The sequence below is a fragment of the Oncorhynchus keta genome, chromosome 35 (genome assembly GCF_023373465.1).
Source record: "Oncorhynchus keta strain PuntledgeMale-10-30-2019 chromosome 35, Oket_V2, whole genome shotgun sequence".
NCBI classification, from domain to species: domain Eukaryota; kingdom Metazoa; phylum Chordata; class Actinopteri; order Salmoniformes; family Salmonidae; genus Oncorhynchus; species Oncorhynchus keta.
Genome location: NC_068455.1, coordinates 76,410,162 through 76,429,061, shown reverse-complemented (window position 1 = coordinate 76,429,061; position 18,900 = coordinate 76,410,162). Strand labels below are relative to the sequence as shown.

The 18,900-nt window shown below is 44.0% G+C and overlaps 1 protein-coding gene and 1 long non-coding RNA gene across 5 annotated transcripts in view; both read right to left on the bottom strand.

Annotated features, from left to right (window-relative positions):
- LOC127916240 (protein phosphatase 1 regulatory subunit 14B-like) overlaps positions 1-18,900 on the bottom strand; it is a 46,493-nt gene that overhangs the window by 629 nt on the left and 26,964 nt on the right. Inside the window, exon 2 of the mRNA XM_052497773.1 lies at positions 1,538-1,654. Coding sequence (XP_052353733.1) covers positions 1,538-1,654 — 117 coding nt within the window. The remainder of the gene's footprint in view (positions 1-1,537; positions 1,655-18,900) is intronic.
- Positions 11,895-12,918, bottom strand: LOC127916256 (uncharacterized). Of its 4 annotated transcripts, none has more exons than XR_008094172.1 (4): positions 12,703-12,918; positions 12,349-12,573; positions 12,216-12,305; positions 11,895-12,170 (listed from the first exon to the last, which is right to left on the bottom strand). It is a non-coding gene; the product is annotated as an uncharacterized LOC127916256 (long non-coding RNA). The 4 variants fall into 4 exon arrangements; XR_008094173.1 differs by having other exon boundaries at positions 12,439-12,573; XR_008094174.1 differs by having other exon boundaries at positions 12,748-12,918.

The window sequence follows — 18,900 nt, the reverse complement described above, 5'->3', positions numbered from 1 at the left end:
CCTACAGGGAGAGAAGAGGGACAAAACACACCATTAGAAACAACATCCTAGTGGGAGAGAAGAGGGACAAAACACACCATTAGACACAACCACCTACAGGGAGAGAAGAGGGACAAAACACACCATTAGACACAACCACCTACAGGGAGAGAAGAGGGACAAAACACACCATTAGAAACAACATCCTAGTGGGAGAGAAGAGGGACAAAACACACCATTAGACACAACCACCTACAGCGAGAGAAGAGGGACAAAACACACCATTAGACACAACCACCTACAGGGAGAGAAGAGGGACAAAACACACCATTAGAAACAACCACCTACAGGGAGAGAAGAGGGACAAAACACACCATTAGACACAACATCCTAGTGGGAGAGAAGAGGGACAAAACACACCATTAGAAACAACATCCTAGTGGGAGAGAAGAGGGACAAAACACACCATTAGAAACAACATCCTAGTGGGAGAGAAGAGGGACAAAACACACCATTAGAAACAACATCCTAGTGGGAGAGAAGAGGGACAAAACACACCATTAGACACAACCACCTACAGGGAGAGAAGAGGGACAAAACACACCATTAGAAACAACCACCTACAGGGAGAGAAGAGGGACAAAACACACCATTAGACACAACCACTTACAGGGAGAGAAGAGGGACAAAACACACCATTAGAAACAACATCCTAGTGGGAGAGAAGAGGGACAAAACACACCATTAGAAACAACATCCTAGTGGGAGAGAAGAGGGACAAAACACACCATTAGAAACAACCACCTACAGCGAGAGAAGAGGGACAAAACACACCATTAGAAACAACCACCTACAGGGAGAAAAGAGGGACAAAACACACCATTAGAAACAACCACCTACAGGGAGAGAAGAGGGACAAAACACACCATTAGAAACAACCACCTACAGCGAGAGAAGAGGGACAAAACACACCATTAGACACAACCACCTACAGGGAGAGAAGAGGGACAAAACACACCATTAGTACAAAATCAAAACATACAAAGAATGCAATAAAATGAATAAAACATCTGATTTATAAATGTTACCTATAGAATTCTGATTCTGCCACGACAATAGACAAAATGGCTTCTCAAAATGGTGGACTCAAAGAGCGTCCAGAAACAACAGCAAGCCCCTTATGTACCTCACATAGACCTCAAACAAGGCTGTTCAATGTCGGTCCTGGAGGGCCGAAACACGGATGGTTTTTATCCTCTCCCTCTATTGAGGGACGGATTCAGACCTGGGACACCAGGTGAGCCCTGATAAATGAACTGGATAGGTGTTAGTTGTCACGCCCTGACCACGGAGAGCCCTTGGTTCTCTATGGTATTGTAGGTCAGTGCGTGACTAGGGGGGGGGGTGTGTTCTAGTTTTCATATTTCTATGTTGGTGTGCTTGGTATGGTTCCCAAACAAATAAAAACCACAATTCAACCATGAATTTTTTAAATGATTCAGGATAAGACGTAAACATGTATTTCCATTGCGGTCCTCTGGCGGTGGGACTGACGTACCTCAGTGGGTTTGTAACAGTCTATCAGCAGATCTTTAACTCTGGCTCCTCTGTCGTCATCGCTAGGCATGTCCAGCAGCTCATCCACATCTATCTCCAACTCTGGTATGGCCTCCTCCTGTCATTCAAGGAAAAAGAGGGAGGGATGAGGAACAACATCTACGATGCATTCAGAAAATATTCACAACCCTGGACTTTTCCCACACAATTTGTTACGCCTTTTTTTATTTTATTGATTCAATTGTTTTTATTACTCATCAAATATACACACACGATACTCCATAATGACATCACAATACTCCATAATGACATCACAATACTCCATAATGACATCACAATACTCCATAATGACATCACGATACTCCATAATGACATCACAATACTCCATAATGACATCACAATACTCCATAATGACGTCACAATACCCCATAACGACGTCACAATACTCCATAATGACATCACAATACTCCATAATGACATCACAATACTCCATAATGACATCACAATACTCCATAATGACATCACAATACTCCATAATGACATCACAATACTCCATAGTGACATCACAATAGTCGATAATGACATCACAATAGTCCATAATGGCATCACAATACTCCCCAATGACATCACAATACTCCATAATGACATCGCAATACTCCATACTGACATCACAATACTCCATAATGACATCACAATACTCCATAACGGCATCACAATACTCCCCAATGGCATCACAATACTCCATAATGGCATCACAATACTCCCCAATGACATCACAATACTCCATAATGACATCACAATACTCCATAATGACATCACAATACTCCATAATGACATCACAATACTCCCCAATGGCATCACAATACTCCCCAATGGCATCACAATACTCCATAATGGCATCACAATACTCCATAATGGCATCACAATACTCCATAATGACATCACAATACTCCATAATGGCATCACAATACTCCCCAATGGCATCACAATACTCCCCAATGGCATCACAATACTCCACAATGGCATCACAATACTCCAATGGCATCACAATACTCCATAATGGCATCACAATACTCCATAACGGCATCACAATACTCCCCAATGGCATCACAATACTCCATAATGACATCACGATACTCCATAATGACATCACGATACTCCATAATGACATCACGATACTCCATAATGGCATCACAATACTCCCCAATGACATCACAATACCCAATCATGACATCACAATACCCCATTATGACAAAGTAAAAACATTTTTTTTAAATGTTTCACACAAAAACCTGGAAAGATCACATTTACATAAGTATTCAGACCCTTTACTCAGTACTTTGTTGAAGCACCTTTGACAGCGATTACAGCCTAGCGTCTTCTTGGGTATGAAGCTACAAGCTTGGCACACCTGTATTTGGGGAGTTTCTCCCATTCTTCTCTGCAGATTCTCTCGAGCTCTGTCAGGTTGGATGGGGAGCGTCGCTGCACAGCTATTTTCAGGTCTCTCCAGAGATGTTCGATCAGGTTCAAGTCCGGGCTCTGGCTAGGCCACTCAAGGACATTTAGAGACTTGTCCTGAAGCCACTCCTGCATTGTCTTGGCTGTGTGCTTAGGGTCGTTGTCCTGTTGGAAGGTGAACCTTCACCCGAGTCTGATGTCCTCAGCGCTCTGGAGCAGGTTTCCACCAAGGATCCAGGCTGTATCACAACCGGCCGTGATTGGGAGCCCCATAGGGCGGCGCAGCATGTGCCCAGCGTCGTCCGGGTTCGGGTCACCCCGCCACGCAGTCTCCTCGTGGAATGCGATTAAATCGGTCGACATCTAGACGCAACCCATATGTGTTCTAGAATACATGACTATTTCTCAACCCATATGTGTTCTAGAATACATTACTATTTCTCAAGCCATATGTGTTCTAGAATACATGACTATTTCTCAAGCCATATGTGTTCTAGAATACATGACTATTTCTCAACCCATATGTGTTCTAGAATACAAGACTATTTCTCAACCCATATGTGTTCTAGAATACATTACTATTTCTCAACCCATATGTGTTCTAGAATACAATACTATTTCTCAAGCCATATGTGTTCTAGAATACATGACTATTTCTCAAGCCATATGTGTTCTAGAATACATGACTATTTCTCAACCCATATGTGTTCTAGAATACAAGACTATTTCTCAAGCCATATGTGTTCTAGAATACAAGACTATTTCTCAACCCATATGTGTTCTAGAATACAAGACTATTTCTCAAGCCATATGTGTTCTAGAATACATGACTATTTCTCAACCCATATGTGTTCTAGAATACAAGACTATTTCTCAAGCCATATGTGTTCTAGAATACAAGACTATTTCTCAACCCATATGTGTTCTAGAATACATTACTATTTCTCAACCCAAATGTGTTCTAGAATACAAGACTATTTCTCAACCCATGTGTCTCAACCCATATGTGTTCTAGAATACATGACTATTTCTCAACCCATATGTGTTCTAGAATACAAGACTATTTCTCAACCCATATGTGTTCTAGAATACAAGACTATTTCTCAACCCATATGTGTTCTAGAATACAAGACTATTTCTCAACCCATATGTGTTCTAGAATACAAGACTATTTCTCAACCCATATGTGTTCTAGAATACGTGACTATTTTCTACGCTTAATTGGTCTCCTCTCTCTGACCTCTTTTCTATTTTTATCCCTCCATCTCAGATTTCTAATGACTATTATGTCTCCCTCTGTTTGATTCTCTCTCCTCTGACCTTCTCCCCCTTTCCCCCACATCTCTTTTTGTCCCTCCCATCTCTCTCTCTCTTTCCTCTCTCTCTCTCTCTCTTTCCCATCTCTCTCTCTCTCTCTCTCTCTCTCTCTCTCTCTCTCTCTCTCTCTCCTCCATCTCTCTCTCTCCTCCATCTCTCTCTCTCTCCTCCATCTCTCTCTCTCCTCCATCTCTCTATCCCCCCATCATCTCTCTCCCTCTCCTCTCCCCCCAATCTCTCCCCCTCTCAGGATATAAATACGTTTCCATGGCTTTTTCCTCCAACAACCAATCACAGGACCAGATCCTTTCTTCCATGATGTTCTCTCTCTCAATTCAATAAGGGCTTTATTAGCTTGGGAAACATGTGTTTACATTGATAAAGCAAGTGAATTAAATTAACAAAAGTTAAATAAACAATACAAATGAACAGTAAACTCACAAATTACACTCAAAAGTTCCAAAATAATTATTGTTTTCGAGTGTTTTCTCTTTCTATCTATAATCTGTCATGTCTCTCACTCCTTTTCTCTCCCTCTCCCCCTCATCCCCTCATCCTCCCCCTCGGTTCTCTCTCTCCCCCCTCATCCTCCCCCTCGGTTCTCTCTCCCCCCCCTCATCCACCCCCTCGGTTCTCTCTCTCCCCCTCATCCTCCCCCTCGCTTCTCTCTCTCCCCCTCATCCTCCCCTCGGTTCTCTCCCTCTCCCCCTCATCCACCCCCTCGGTTCTCTCTCTCCCCCTCATCCTCCCCCTCGGTTCTCTCTCTCCCCCTCATCCTCCCCTCGGTTCTCTCTCTCCCCCTCATCCTCCCCCTCGCTTCTCTCTCTCCTCCCTCATCCTCCCCCTCGCTTCTCTCTCTCTCCCCCTCATCCTCCCCTCGGTTCTCTCTCTCCCCCTGATCCTCCCCTCGGTTCTCTCTCTTCCCCCTCATCCTCCCCCTCAGTTCTCTCTCTCCCCCTGATCCTCCCCTCGGTTCTCTCTCTTCCCCCTCATCCTCCCCTCGGTTCTCTCTCCCCCCCTGATCCTCCCCCTCGGTTCTCTCTCTCCCCCTCATCCTCCCCCTCGGTTCTCTCTCTCCCCCTCATCCTCCCCCTCGGTTCTCTCTCCCCCCTCATCCTCCCCCTCGCTTCTCTCTCTCCTCCCTCATCCTCCCCCTCGCTTCTCTCTCTCTCCCCCTCATCCTCCCCTCGGTTCTCTCTCTCCCCCTCATCCTCCCCTCGGTTCTCTCTCTCCCCCTGATCCTCCCCCTCGGTTCTCTCTCTCCCCCCCTCATCCTCCCCCTCGGTTGGGGCTGCCCAAGCCAGCTGTCACTGCACCTGCTTACAGGCCACACACAGCACACAGGCGCATTGACACACACGCAGGCCAAGGCAAGCACATTGCTGACGCTCAAATACACAGAGATGTAGCCACACTTCTCTCTCTCTGTCCTTTATCCTAACACACACAGAGAGACACACACACACAGAAATTCAAACTGAGTAAATGCATTTAGCTAGGGTAAAGGAAGGAGGGGAACCGTGTGTGTGTGTGTGTGTGTGTGTGTGTGTTAGAGCTAAGTAGATATAAGGGATTTAATCAGAGCGGCAGAGCCTAACAGAGAGGCGACACACACACACACACACACACACACACACACACACACACACACACACACACACACACACACACACACACACACACACACACACACACACACACACACACAGAAGCTGGGGTGAGAGTGAGGTAAGCTGACACAAAGAATGTTCCACACAACATGTGCTACCAGTAAGTCAGAAAAAGAGAGCTGGAGGAAGGGGGGTTACCAAGAGAGCTGGGGGGGAGGGTGGCACCAAGAGAGAAAGAGGCACAGGACAGAGACAGAAAGAGGCGAGCGAGGACAGAGGGAACGACAGAGGCAGCACGAGAGGGAACGAGAGCGAGAGGGAATGAGAGAGAACGAGAGAGAGAGAGAGCAAACGAGAGAGAGAGCACGAGAGAGGGAACGAGAGAGAGAACGAGAGAACATGAGAGAGAGAGCACGAGAGAGGGAACGAGAGAGAGCACGAGAGAGAGCACGAGAGAGGGAACGAGAGAGAGCACGAGAGAGGGAACGCACGAGAGAGGGAACGAGAGAGAGCACGAGAGAGGGAACGAGAGAGAGCACGAGAGAGGGAACGAGAGAGAGCACGAGAGAGGGAACGAGAGAGAGCACGAGAGAGGGAACGAGAGAGAGCACGAGAGAGGGAACGAGAGAGAGCACGAGAGAGGGAACGAGAGAGAGCACGAGAGAGGGAACGAGAGAGAGGGAACGAGAGAGAGCACGAGAGAGGGAACGAGAGAGAGCACGAGAGAGGGAACGAGAGAGAGCACGAGAGAGGGAATGAGAGAGAGCACGAGAGAGGGAACGAGAGAGAGAGAGAGAGTGAGAGAGCGAGCGAGAGCAAACAAGGGAAGGAGAGGGTCAAAGAGAGAATCATTGTAGAGAACAAGATCTTTCAATACTGGCGTCTACAGTAGAGTGTATTTCTAACAATCATATGTCTGTCTGTTACAGAGTGTTGTTATCTTGGTCAGTGTGTGTCTACAGGACAGAGTGTTATCTTGGTCAGTGTGTGTCTACAGGACAGAGTGTTATCTTGGTCAGTGTGTTGTTATCTTGGTCAGTGTGTTGTTATCTTGGTCAGTGTGTTGTTATCTTGGTCACTGTGTATCTACAGGACAGAGTGTTGTTATCTTGGTCAGTGTGTATCTACAGGACAGTGTGTTGTTATCTTAGTCAGTGTGTTGTTATCTTGGTCACTGTGTATCTACAGGACAGAGTGTTGTTATCTTGGTCAGAGTGTTGTTATCTTGGTCAGAGTGTTGTTATCTTGGTCAGTGTGTGTCTACAGGACAGAGTGTTGTTATCTTGGTCAGAGTGTTGTTATCTTGGTCACTGTGTATCTACAGGACAGAGTGTTGTTATCTTGGTCAGAGTGTTGTTATCTTGGTCAGTGTGTTGTTATCTTGGTCAGAGTGTTGTTATCTTGGTCAGAGTGTTGTTATCTTGGTCAGTGTGTATCTACAGGACAGAGTGTTGTTATCTTGGTCACTGTGTATCTACAGGACAGTGTTGTTATCTTGGTCAGAGTGTTGTTATCTTGGTCAGTGTGTTGTTATCTTGGTCAGAGTGTTGTTATCTTGGTCAGAGTGTTGTTATCTTGGTCACTGTGTATCTACAGGACAGAGTGTTGTTATCTTGGTCAGAGTGTTGTTATCTTGGTCAGAGTGTTGTTATCTTGGTCAGTGTGTATCTACAGGACAGAGTGTTGTTATCTTGGTCACTGTGTATCTACAGGACAGAGTGTTGTTATCTTGGTCAGTGTGTTGTTATCTTGGTCAGTGTGTTGTTATCTTGGTCAGAGTGTTGTTATCTTGGTCAGAGTGTTGTTATCTTGGTCAGTGTGTATCTACAGGACAGAGTGTTATCTTGGTCAGTGTGTTGTTATCTTGGTCAGTGTGTTGTTATCTTGGTCAGTGTGTTGTTATCTTGGTCAGTGTGTTGTTATCTTGGTCATTGTGTTGTTATCTTGGTCATTGTGTTGTTATCTTGGTCAGTGTTGTTATCTTGGTCAGTGTGTTGTTATCTTGGTCAGTGTGTATCTACAGGACAGTGTGTTGTTATCTTGGTCAGTGTGTGTCTACAGGACAGTGTGTTGTTATCTTGGTCAGTGTGTTGTCTAGGACTTGTTATCTTGGTCAGTGTGTGTCTACAGGACAGAGTGTTATCTTGGTCAGTGTGTGTCTACAGGACAGAGTGTTATCTTGGTCAGTGTGTCTTGTTATCTTGGTCAGTGTGTTGTTATCTTGGTCAGTGTGTCTTGTTATCTTGGTCAGTGTGTTGTTATCTTGGTCATTGTTTTGTTATCTTGGTCACTTGGTCAGTGTTGTTATCTTGGTCACTGTGTGTCTACAGGACAGACTGTTGTTATCTTGGTCAGTGTGTTGTTATCTTAGTCAGTGTGTTGTTATCTTGGTCAGTGTGTTGTTATCTTGGTCAGTGTGTTGTATCTTAGTCAGTGTGTTGTTATCTTGGTCAGTGTGTTGTTATCTTGGTCAGTGTGTTGTTATCAGGTCAGTGTGTTGTTATCTTGGTCAGTATGTGTCTACAGGACAGTGTGTTGTTATCTTGGTCAGTGTGTTGTTATCTTAGTCAGTGTGTTGTTATCTTGGTCAGTGTGTTGTTATCTTAGGTCAGAGTGTTGTTATCTTGGTCAGAGTGTTGTTATCTTGGTCAGTGTGTGTCTACAGGACAGACTGTTGTTATCTTGGTCAGTGTGTTGTTATCTTGGTCAGTGTGTGTCTACAGGACAGAGTGTTATCTTGGTCAGTGTGTGTCTACAGGACAGAGTGTTATCTTGGTCAGTGTGTGTCTACAGGACAGACTGTTGTTATCTTGGTCAGTGTGTTGTTATCTTGGTCAGTGTGTGTCTACAGGACAGAGTGTTGTTATCTTGGTCAGTGTGTGTCTACAGGACAGAGTGTTGTTATCTTGGTCAGTGTGTTGTTATCTTGGTCAGTGTGTGTCTACAGGACAGAGTGTTGTTATCTTGGTCAGTGTGTGTCTACAGGACAGACTGTTGTTATCTTGGTCAGTGTGTTGTTATCTTGGTCAGTGTGTGTCTACAGGACAGACTGTTGTTATCTTGGTCAGAGTTTTGTTATCTTGGTCAGTGTGTGTCTACAGGACAGTGTGTTGTTATCTTGGTCAGTGTGTGTCTACAGGACAGAGTGTTATCTTGGTCAGTGTGTGTCTACAGGACAGAGTGTTATCTTGGTCAGTGTGTGTCTACAGGACAGAGTGTTATCTTGGTCAGTGTGTGTCTACAGGACAGAGTGTTATCTTGGTCAGTGTGTGTCTACAGGACAGAGTGTTATCTTGGTCAGTGTGTGTCTACAGGACAGAGTGTTGTTATCTTGATCAGAGTGTTGTCATCTTGGTCAGAGTGTTGTTATCTTGATCAAAGTGTTGTTATCTTGGTCAGAGTGTTGTTATCTTGGTCAGTGTGTGTGTTGTGTAGATGTGAGTCAAGAGGCAGTGCATAGCAGCGTTTTATGTGTGTAAGATGTTTTGTGACATTCAGAACTTCTGACAAACGTTGTCTATCGACAGAGGATCAAGTCTGTCTATCAGCGCAGATGTCCCATTATAGACCGAGAGCACTACGCCCGCTCCACTTCACTCACGTCTAGCACTAGTCTGTCCCGAGGAACCACTGGGAGTCTGGACTGTATCATGTTATCTCCTCTCTCATACTGACTCTAGTCTGTCCTGAGGAACCACTGAGTCTGGACTGTATCATGTTATCTCCTCTCTCATACTGACTCTAGTCTGTCCTGAGGAACCACTGGGAGTCTGGACTGAGGAACCACTGGGAGTCTGGACTGTATCATGTTATCTCCTCTCTCATACTGACTCTAGTCTGGACTGTATCATGTTATCTCCTCTCTCATACTGACTCTAGTCTGTCCCGAGGAACCACTGGGAGTCTGGACTGTATCATGTTATCTCCTCTCTCATACTGACTCTAGTCTGTCCTGAGGAACCACTGGGAGTCTGTCCTGAGGAACCACTGGGAGTCTGGGAGTCTGGACTGTATCATGTTATCTCCTCTCTCATACTGACTCTAGTCTGGACTGTATCATGTTATCTCCTCTCTCATACTGACTCTAGTCTGGACTGTATCATGTTATCTCCTCTCTCATACTGACTCTAGTCTGTCCTGAGGAACCACTGGGAGTCTGGACTGTATCATGTTATCTCCTCTCTCATACTGACTCTAGTCTGTCCTGAGGAACCACTGGGAGTCTGGACTGTATCATGTTATCTCCCCTCTCATACTGACTCTAGTCTGGACTGTACCATGTTATCTCCTCTCTCATACTGACTCTAGTCTGGACTGTATCATGTTATCTCCTCTCTCATACTGACTCTAGTCTGGACTGTACCATGTTATCTCCTCTCTCATACTGACTCTAGTCTGGACTGTATCATGTTATCTCCCCTCTCATACTGACTCTAGTCTGGACTGTATCATGTTATCTCCCCTCTCATACTGACTCTAGTCTGGACTGTATCATGTTATCTCCTCTCTCATACTGACTCTAGTCTGGACTGTACCATGTTATCTCCTCTCTCATACTGACTCTAGTCTGGACTGTATCATGTTATCTCCTCTCTCATACTGACTCTAGTCTGGACTGTATCATGTTATCTCCTCTCTCATACTGACTCTAGTCTGGACTGTATCATGTTATCTCCCCTCTCATACTGACTCTAGTCTGGACTGTACCATGTTATCTCCTCTCTCATACTGACTCTAGTCTGGACTGTATCATGTTATCTCCCCTCTCATACTGACTCTAGTCTGTCCTGAGGAACCACTGGGAGTCTGGACTGTATCATGTTATCTCCTCTCTCATACTGTCTCTAGTCTGGACTGTACCATGTTATCTCCTCTCTCATACTGACTCTAGTCTGGACTGTATCATGTTATCTCCTCTCTCATACTGACTCTAGTCTGGACTGTATCATGTTATCTCCCCTCTCATACTGACTCTAGTCTGTCCTGAGGAACCACTGGGAGTCTGGACTGTATCATGTTATCTCCCTCTCATACTGACTCTAGTCTGTCCTGAGGAACCACTGGGAGTCTGGACTGTATCATGTTATCTCCTCTCTCATACTGACTCTAGTCTGTCCTGAGGAACCACTGGGAGTCTGGACTGTATCATGTTATCTCCTCTCTCATACTGACTCTAGTCTGTCCTGAGGAACCACTGGGAGTCTGGACTGTATCATGTTATCTCCCCTCTCATACTGACTCTAGTCTGGACTGTACCATGTTATCTCCTCTCTCATACTGACTCTAGTCTGGACTGTATCATGTTATCTCCCTCTCATACTGACTCTAGTCTGGACTGTATCATGTTATCTCCCTCTCATACTGACTCTAGTCTGGACTGTATCATGTTATCTCCTCTCTCATACTGACTCTAGTCTGGACTGTATCATGTTATCTCCCCTCTCATACTGACTCTAGTCTGGACTGTATCATGTTATCTCCCCTCTCATACTGACTCTAGTCTGGACTGTATCATGTTATCTCCCCTCTCATACTGACTCTAGTCTGGACTGTATCATGTTATCTCCCTCTCATACTGACTCTAGTCTGGACTGTATCATGTTATCTCCCTCTCATACTGACTCTAGTCTGGACTGTATCATGTTATCTAAAAATGCTGCAATCATTTTACTGTCATCTAGTCTGGACTGTACCATTATTCAGGATTTATCTCAGAACTCTCTCATACTGACTCTAGTCTGGACTGTACCATGTTATCCTCAGAACTCTCTCATACTGACCCTCAGTCTCACCTGTATCATGTTATCTCCCCTCATACTGACTCTAGTCTGTTGACTGTACCATCAGAATCTCCTTCCATTACTGACTCTAGTCTGACTGTATCATGTACAACTAAAAAATGCTGCAATCATTTTAGATGTCATTACCTCAGGTGTTGACTTCATTATTCAGGTTGTAAAGACCCTCAGAACTCACCTTCCATTACCCCTGTTGACTCATGACTAGACCCTCAGAACTCACCTTCCATTACCCCTGTTGACTCATGACTAGACCCTCAGAACTCACCTTCCATTACCCCTGTTGACTCATGACTAGACCCTCAGAACTCACCTTCCATTACCCCTGTTGACTCATGACTAGACCCTCAGAACTCACCTTCCATTACCCCTGTTGACTCATGACTAGACCCTCAGAACTCACCTTCCATTACCCCTGTTGACTCATGACTAGACCCTCAGAACTCACCTTCCACTACCCCTGTTGACTCATGACTAGACCCTCAGAACTCACCTTCCATTACCCCTGTTGACTCATGACTAGACCCTCAGAACTCACCTTCCATTACCCCTGTTGACTCATGACTAGACCCTCAGAACTCACCTTCCATTACCCCTGTTGACTCATGACTAGACCCTCAGAACACCTTCCATTACCCCTGTTGACTCATGACTAGACCCTCAGAACTCACCTTCCACTACCCCTGTTGACTCATGACTAGACCCTCAGAACTCACCTTCCATTACCCCTGTTGACTCATGACTAGACCCTCAGAACTCACCTTCCATTACCCCTGTTGACTCATGACTAGACCCTCAGAACTCACCTTCCATTACCCCTGTTGACTCATGACTAGACCCTCAGAACTCACCTTCTATTACCCCTGTTGACTCATGACTAGACCCTCAGAACACCTTCCATTACCCCTGTTGACTCATGACTAGACCCTCAGAACACCTTCCATTACCCCTGTTGACTCATGACTAGACCCTCAGAACACCTTCCATTACCCCTGTTGACTCATGACTAGACCCTCAGAACTCACCTTCCATTACCCCTGTTGACTCATGACTAGACCCTCAGAACTCACCTTCCATTACCCCTGTTGACTCATGACTAGACCCTCAGAACTCACCTTCTATTACCCATGTTGACTCATGACTAGACCCTCAGAACACCTTCTATTACCCCTGTTGACTCATGACTAGACCCTCAGAACACCTTCCATTACCCCTGTTGACTCATGACTAGACCCTCAGAACTCACCTTCTATTACCCCTGTTGACTCATGACTAGACCCTCAGAACTCACCTTCTATTACCCCTGTTGACTCATGACTAGACCCTCAGAACTCACCTTCCACTACCCCTGTTGATTGTACTCACGTAAAATATTTTTTTTGCAAGAAATCAGTGGATTTATAATTGATCATATTTATGAAGAATTGGCCCCATTATGGAGAGATGTATTGCTTGGAACCACTATGGAAAAATGTACAACTTGGAACCACTATGAAGAGATGTACTGGATTATAATTATTTATTTATTTATTATTTTGGCCAAATTTCATTTTCACAAATGTAATAATATTTTTTTTAAAACGTCATTACTTTACAAAAGGAAATTAAACTATATTTTAAGACAAATACAGGTGTGTGAATCCCTAAAAAGGTCTTTCTTTGTGTAATGTGTTAGCCCCGCCTCTAGCCCCGCCTCTAGCCCCGCCTCTAGCCCCGCCTCTAGCCCCGCCCGTCCGTTCTTTAGGTAAACTCCGCTTTAAGTTACAGTTTTACTGTGAACACTGAGGCTGTACCTGCTTTAAGTTACAGTTTTACTGTTCAATCTCGTGATTCTCTCCATCGAGGAGACCCCAGATCATGATAGACCAGTGACACACACACACACACACACCGCTTGAAATAACCCTATATAACCACGCTATGTGCACAACATAAGTTGATGCAACACCTATAATGAAAGTGTATTGGGATTTAGTAACTGTGTTAAGATTTAGGAACTGTGTTGAAATTGAGGAATTGGTTTTTTATGTCAAGTGATGGTGACAGTCTCTCCAGGTGTAGTGAAAGCTGCTACTAGCTGATACTAGGATTCTAATGGTTTCTGTGTTTATATACACACACACGAGACCGAGATAGAGAAGTCAACCAGACAGGAAGTGTGTGTGTGTGTGTGTGTGTGTGTGTGTGTGTGTGTGTGTGTGTGTGTGTGTGTGTGTGTGTGTGTGTGTGTGTGTGTGTGTGTGTGTGTGTGTGTGTTAGCGTGTGTGTGTTAGCGTGTGTGTGTGTGTGTGTGTGTATTAGCGTGTGTGTGTGTTAGCGTGTGTGTGTGTTAGCGTGTGTGCGTGTGTGTGTGTTAGAGTGTGTGTAGCGTGTGTGTGTGTGTGTGTGTGTGGTACAGTCAGCGTAATCGTTAAGCAGAAACAACTTCGGCTGACTTTGTGTCACGACTCCAGACACACACACAAAAACCACACACCTTTCAAACCAGTATGTTTTTCACACCTTTCAAACCAGTATGTTTTTTCACACCAATTTTAGCATTCCGCCAAATGTTTTGCAGACTTCTCTTCATATGTGAAAGGTATTGCTGGCGAAAAAGCCTCTACTTACATTTTTATCAAATGGCTGCTTACTGAAACTCCCAAAATCATCCAATTGTTATAATTGTTTTGACGTCTAATCGCGTCTATTTCACCACTGTTTCACACTGCTGTTTGAGAGGGGATTTCTGTTTTCACTCAATCTCAATTTGGATATTGGTTAGGCTATGAAAGGCTATGAAAATGTTAGCTAAGCTGGAGGCGTCAGGTAGCCTAGTGGTTAGAGCGTTGGGCCAGTAACCGAAAGGTTGTTAGATCGAATCCCCGAGCTGACAAGGTAAAAATCTGTCGATCTGCCCCTTGAACAAGGCAGTTAAACCCACTGTTCCTAGGCTGTCATTGAAAATAAGAATTTGTTCTTAACTGACTTGCCTGGTTAAATTAAAAAATAATTAATTAACGAGATAATTATTTAGCTCTACTCCCAACCAGGTTTGTAGCCTTATCCACCTGTTCATACCGTACAGCAGGGCTCTCCAACCCTTTATCCTGGACAGCTACCGTCCTGTAGGTTTTCGCTCTGCACGCGATTCTAATAATCAACTGGTCGATCCACTGATTCAGGTTAGTTACTACAGGCGTTGAAAGGAACAGGGGTGGACCTACCCTGGGGTGGACCTACAGGAACAGGGGTGGACCTACCCTGGGGTGGACCTACAGGAACAGGGGTGGACCTACCCTGGGGTGGACCTACAGGAACAGGGGTGGACCTACCCTGGGGTGGACCTACAGGAACAGGGGTGGACCTACCCTGGGGTGGACCTACAGGAACAGGGGTGGACCTACCCTGGGGTGGACCTACAGGAACAGGGGTGGACCTACCCTGGGGTGGACCTACAGGAACAGGGGTGGACCTACAGGAACAGGGGTGGACCTAAAGGAACAGGGGTGGACCTACCCTGGGGTGGACCTACAGGAACAGGGGTGGACCTACCCTGGGGTGGACCTACAGGAACAGGGGTGGACCTACCCTGTCGTACGGTATATCGCCTAACACCGACTTAATGCGATGTTTCACTGCATCTCCGTCTGGATACTTGGTTAATTCTCTGGCTGTTAAGAGGAAGAGGAAGTATAGCTCCTCTATTAGTTAACTCAATGGTGTGTGTGTGTGTGGTGTGTGTGTGTGTGTGTGTGTGTGTGTGTGTGTGTGTGTGTGTGTGTGTGTGTGTGTGTGTGTGTGTGTGTGTGTGTATATATATATATATACATATATACATATATACACACACACACACAGATAAATATTTCTGTATTTAATCCATATATATAGTGGGGCAAGTAAGTATTTAGTCAGCCACCAATTGTGCAAGTTCTCCCACTTAAAACGATGAGAGAGGTATGTAATTTTCATCATAGGTACACTTCAACTATGACAGACAAAATGAGAAGAAAAAAAACCCAGAAAATCACATTGTAGGATTTTTTATTAATTTATTTGCAAATTATCGTGGAATATATATACATATATTATATACACACGACTCCATACACACGGCGCCGGTTGTGAAATATCAACACAAGACTCACGTTTTATTCTGTTATATTTTATTATTAAGGTAATGAACTCATTATTATGGGGTCAATATTTTAACTGGATTACAATTTGTTTATTGTCAATAATTCTTGAATTTGTTACAATTAAGTAGATCAATGAACTGATAAAACATTTATAAATTTAGGGGGGAAAAAGTATAATTTTTGAATATGATTTTTTTATTTTTTTTTATTTAACCTTTATTTAACCAGGTAGGCTAGTTGAGAACACCTTTATTTATCCAGGTAGGCTAGTTGAGAACACCTTTATTTAACCAGGTAGGCTAGTTGAGAACACCTTTATTTATCCAGGTAGGCTAGTTGAGAACACCTTTATTTAACCAGGTAGGCAAGTTGAGAACAAGTTTATTTATCCAGGAGGCTAGTTGAGAAGACATTTATTTAACCAGGTAGGCTAGTTGAGAACACCTTTATTTATCCAGGTGGGCTAGTTGAGAACACCTTTATTTAACCAGGTAGGCTAGTTGAGAACATCTTTATTTATCCAGGTAGGCTAGTTGAGAACACCTTTATTTATCCAGGTAGGCTAGTTGAGAACACCTTTATTTAACCAGGTAGGCTAGTTGAGAACATCTTTATTTATCCAGGTAGGCTAGTTGAGAACAACTTTATTTAACCAGGTAGGCTAGTTGAGAACATCTTTATTTATCCAGGTAGGCTAGTTGAGAACACCTTTATTTAACCAGGTAGGCTAGTTGAGAACACCTTTATTTATCCAGGTAGGCTAGTTGAGAACAAGTTCTCATTTGCAACTGCGACCTGGCCAAGATAAAGCATAGCAGTGTGAACAGACAACACAGAGTTACACATGGAGTAAACAATTAACAAGTCAATAACACAGTAGAAAAAAAGGGGAGTCTATATACAATGTGTGCAAAAGGCATGAGGAGGTAGGGGAATAATTACAATTTAGCAGATTAACACTGGAGTGATAAATGATCAGATGGTCATGTACAGGTGGAGATATTGGTGTGCAAAAGAGCAGAAAAGTAAATAAATAAAAACAGTATAAAAACAGTATGGGAATGAGGTAGGTGAAAAGGGTGAGCTATTTACCTATAGACTATGTACAGCTGCAGCGATCGGTTAGCTGCTCCGATAGCTGATGTTTGAAGTTGGTGAGGGAGATAAAAGTCTCCAACTTCAGCGATTTTTGCAATTCGTTCCAGTCACAGGCAGCAGAGCACTGGAACGAAAGGCGGCCAAATGAGGTGTTGGCTTTAGGGATGATCAGTGAGATACACCTGCTGGAGCGCGTGCTACGGATGGGAGTTGCCATCGTGACCAGTGAACTGAGATGAGGCGGAGCTTTACCTAGCATGGACTTGTAGATGACCTGGAGCCAGTGGGTCTGGCGACGAATATGTAGTGAGGGCCAGCCGACTAGAGCATACAAGTCGCAGTGGTGGGTAGTATAAGGTGCTTTAGTGACAAAACGGATGGCACTGTGATAAACTGCATCCAGTTTGCTGAGTAGAGTGTTGGAAGCCATTTTGTAGATGACATCGCCGAAGTCGAGGATCGGTAGGATAGTCAGTTTTACTAGGGTAAGCTTGGTAGCATGAGTGAAGGAGGCTTTGTTGCGGAATAGAAAGCCGACTCTTGATTTGATACAGGAAGTACCAGGTAATAACATGGCTATATACAGGGAGTACCAGTACTGAGTCGATGTGTAGGGGTACCAGGTACTTGAGGTATCTATGTACATACAGGTCCAGGGTCAAGTGACTAGAGAACAGGATACATGATAGATAGTAGCAGCAGATGATATGGTGAGTGTGTGTGTGTGTGTTGGGGTGTTAGTGTAAGTATGTGTGAGTGTGCTGGTAGAGTCCAGTGTGTGTGTGTGTGTGTGTGTGTGTGTGTGTGTGTGTGTGTGTGTGCGTGTGTGTGTTGGGGTGTGTGTGTCGCCTCTTCCTGTTTTCACACTATAAGCCCCTCCCCCTGCCACTCACACCGACACAAATGAGAGATCACTTCCTCTCTGACAAGCGATTTCAACTCGCTACCAGAAATTGGTCATATGGAAAGCAAAACACATTGAGACGTTGTTTTACTGTTGTTGTTGTTTACTGTTGTTTTACTGTTGTTGTTGTTGTTGTTTACTGTTGTTGTTGTTTACTGTTGTTTTACTGTTGTTGTTGTTGTTTACTGTTGTTGTTTACTGTTGTTTTACTGTAATAGAGAAGTTAACCTTTCAAAGAAAATACCCTTTTTATGTCTCATATTGTACACAAAACAGACACTACTAAAAACAGGAGTATCAATGAACATTGATTCTGGAAAATGAATGCTCAGCTTCTCAAGTGGGATTGCAGTACCACGTACAGCAGAATTTTACCCAAAGACTGTTATACTCGCTCTCTAGTCTTTTATACATGTGCAATAAGCGTAAAAACACAATTATATAAAACTCAGATAGATGAAGACAATCTGTGATTATTGCAACAACTAAAAAATAAAACAGGTTAAACTGTTTTGATAAAAATCATTTAGTTAGTGGGTCGTATGTGTATGTATTACGGATCCCCGTTAGTTGTTGCCAAGGCAGCATCTACTCTTTCTGGGTCCAGCAAAATTAAAGGCAGTTATACAATTTTAAAAAGATTACAGGGTTTAGCGAAAGATTTGTCCCAAATACAATGCTTTTAGTTTTGTAAATATTTAGGACTAACTTATTCCTTGCCACCAACTCTGAAACTAACTGCAATTCGTTATTAACTTCTTGGTGACAGGGGCAGTATTTTCACGTCCGGATGAAATGCGTGCCCAAATTCAACTGCCTGCTACACATCCCCAGAAGATAAGATATGCATATTATTAGTGGATTTTTATAGAAAACACTCTGAAGTTTCTAAAACTGTTTGAATCATGTCTGTGAGTATAACAGAATTTATTTTAGCAGGCAAAACCCGAGGACAAAACATTCAGATTTTTTCAAGGTCCCTCTTTTCAATGGGTTTTCATTGGGAATCCAGATGGTCTAATGGACTTTCTTGCAGTTCCTATCACTTCCACTGG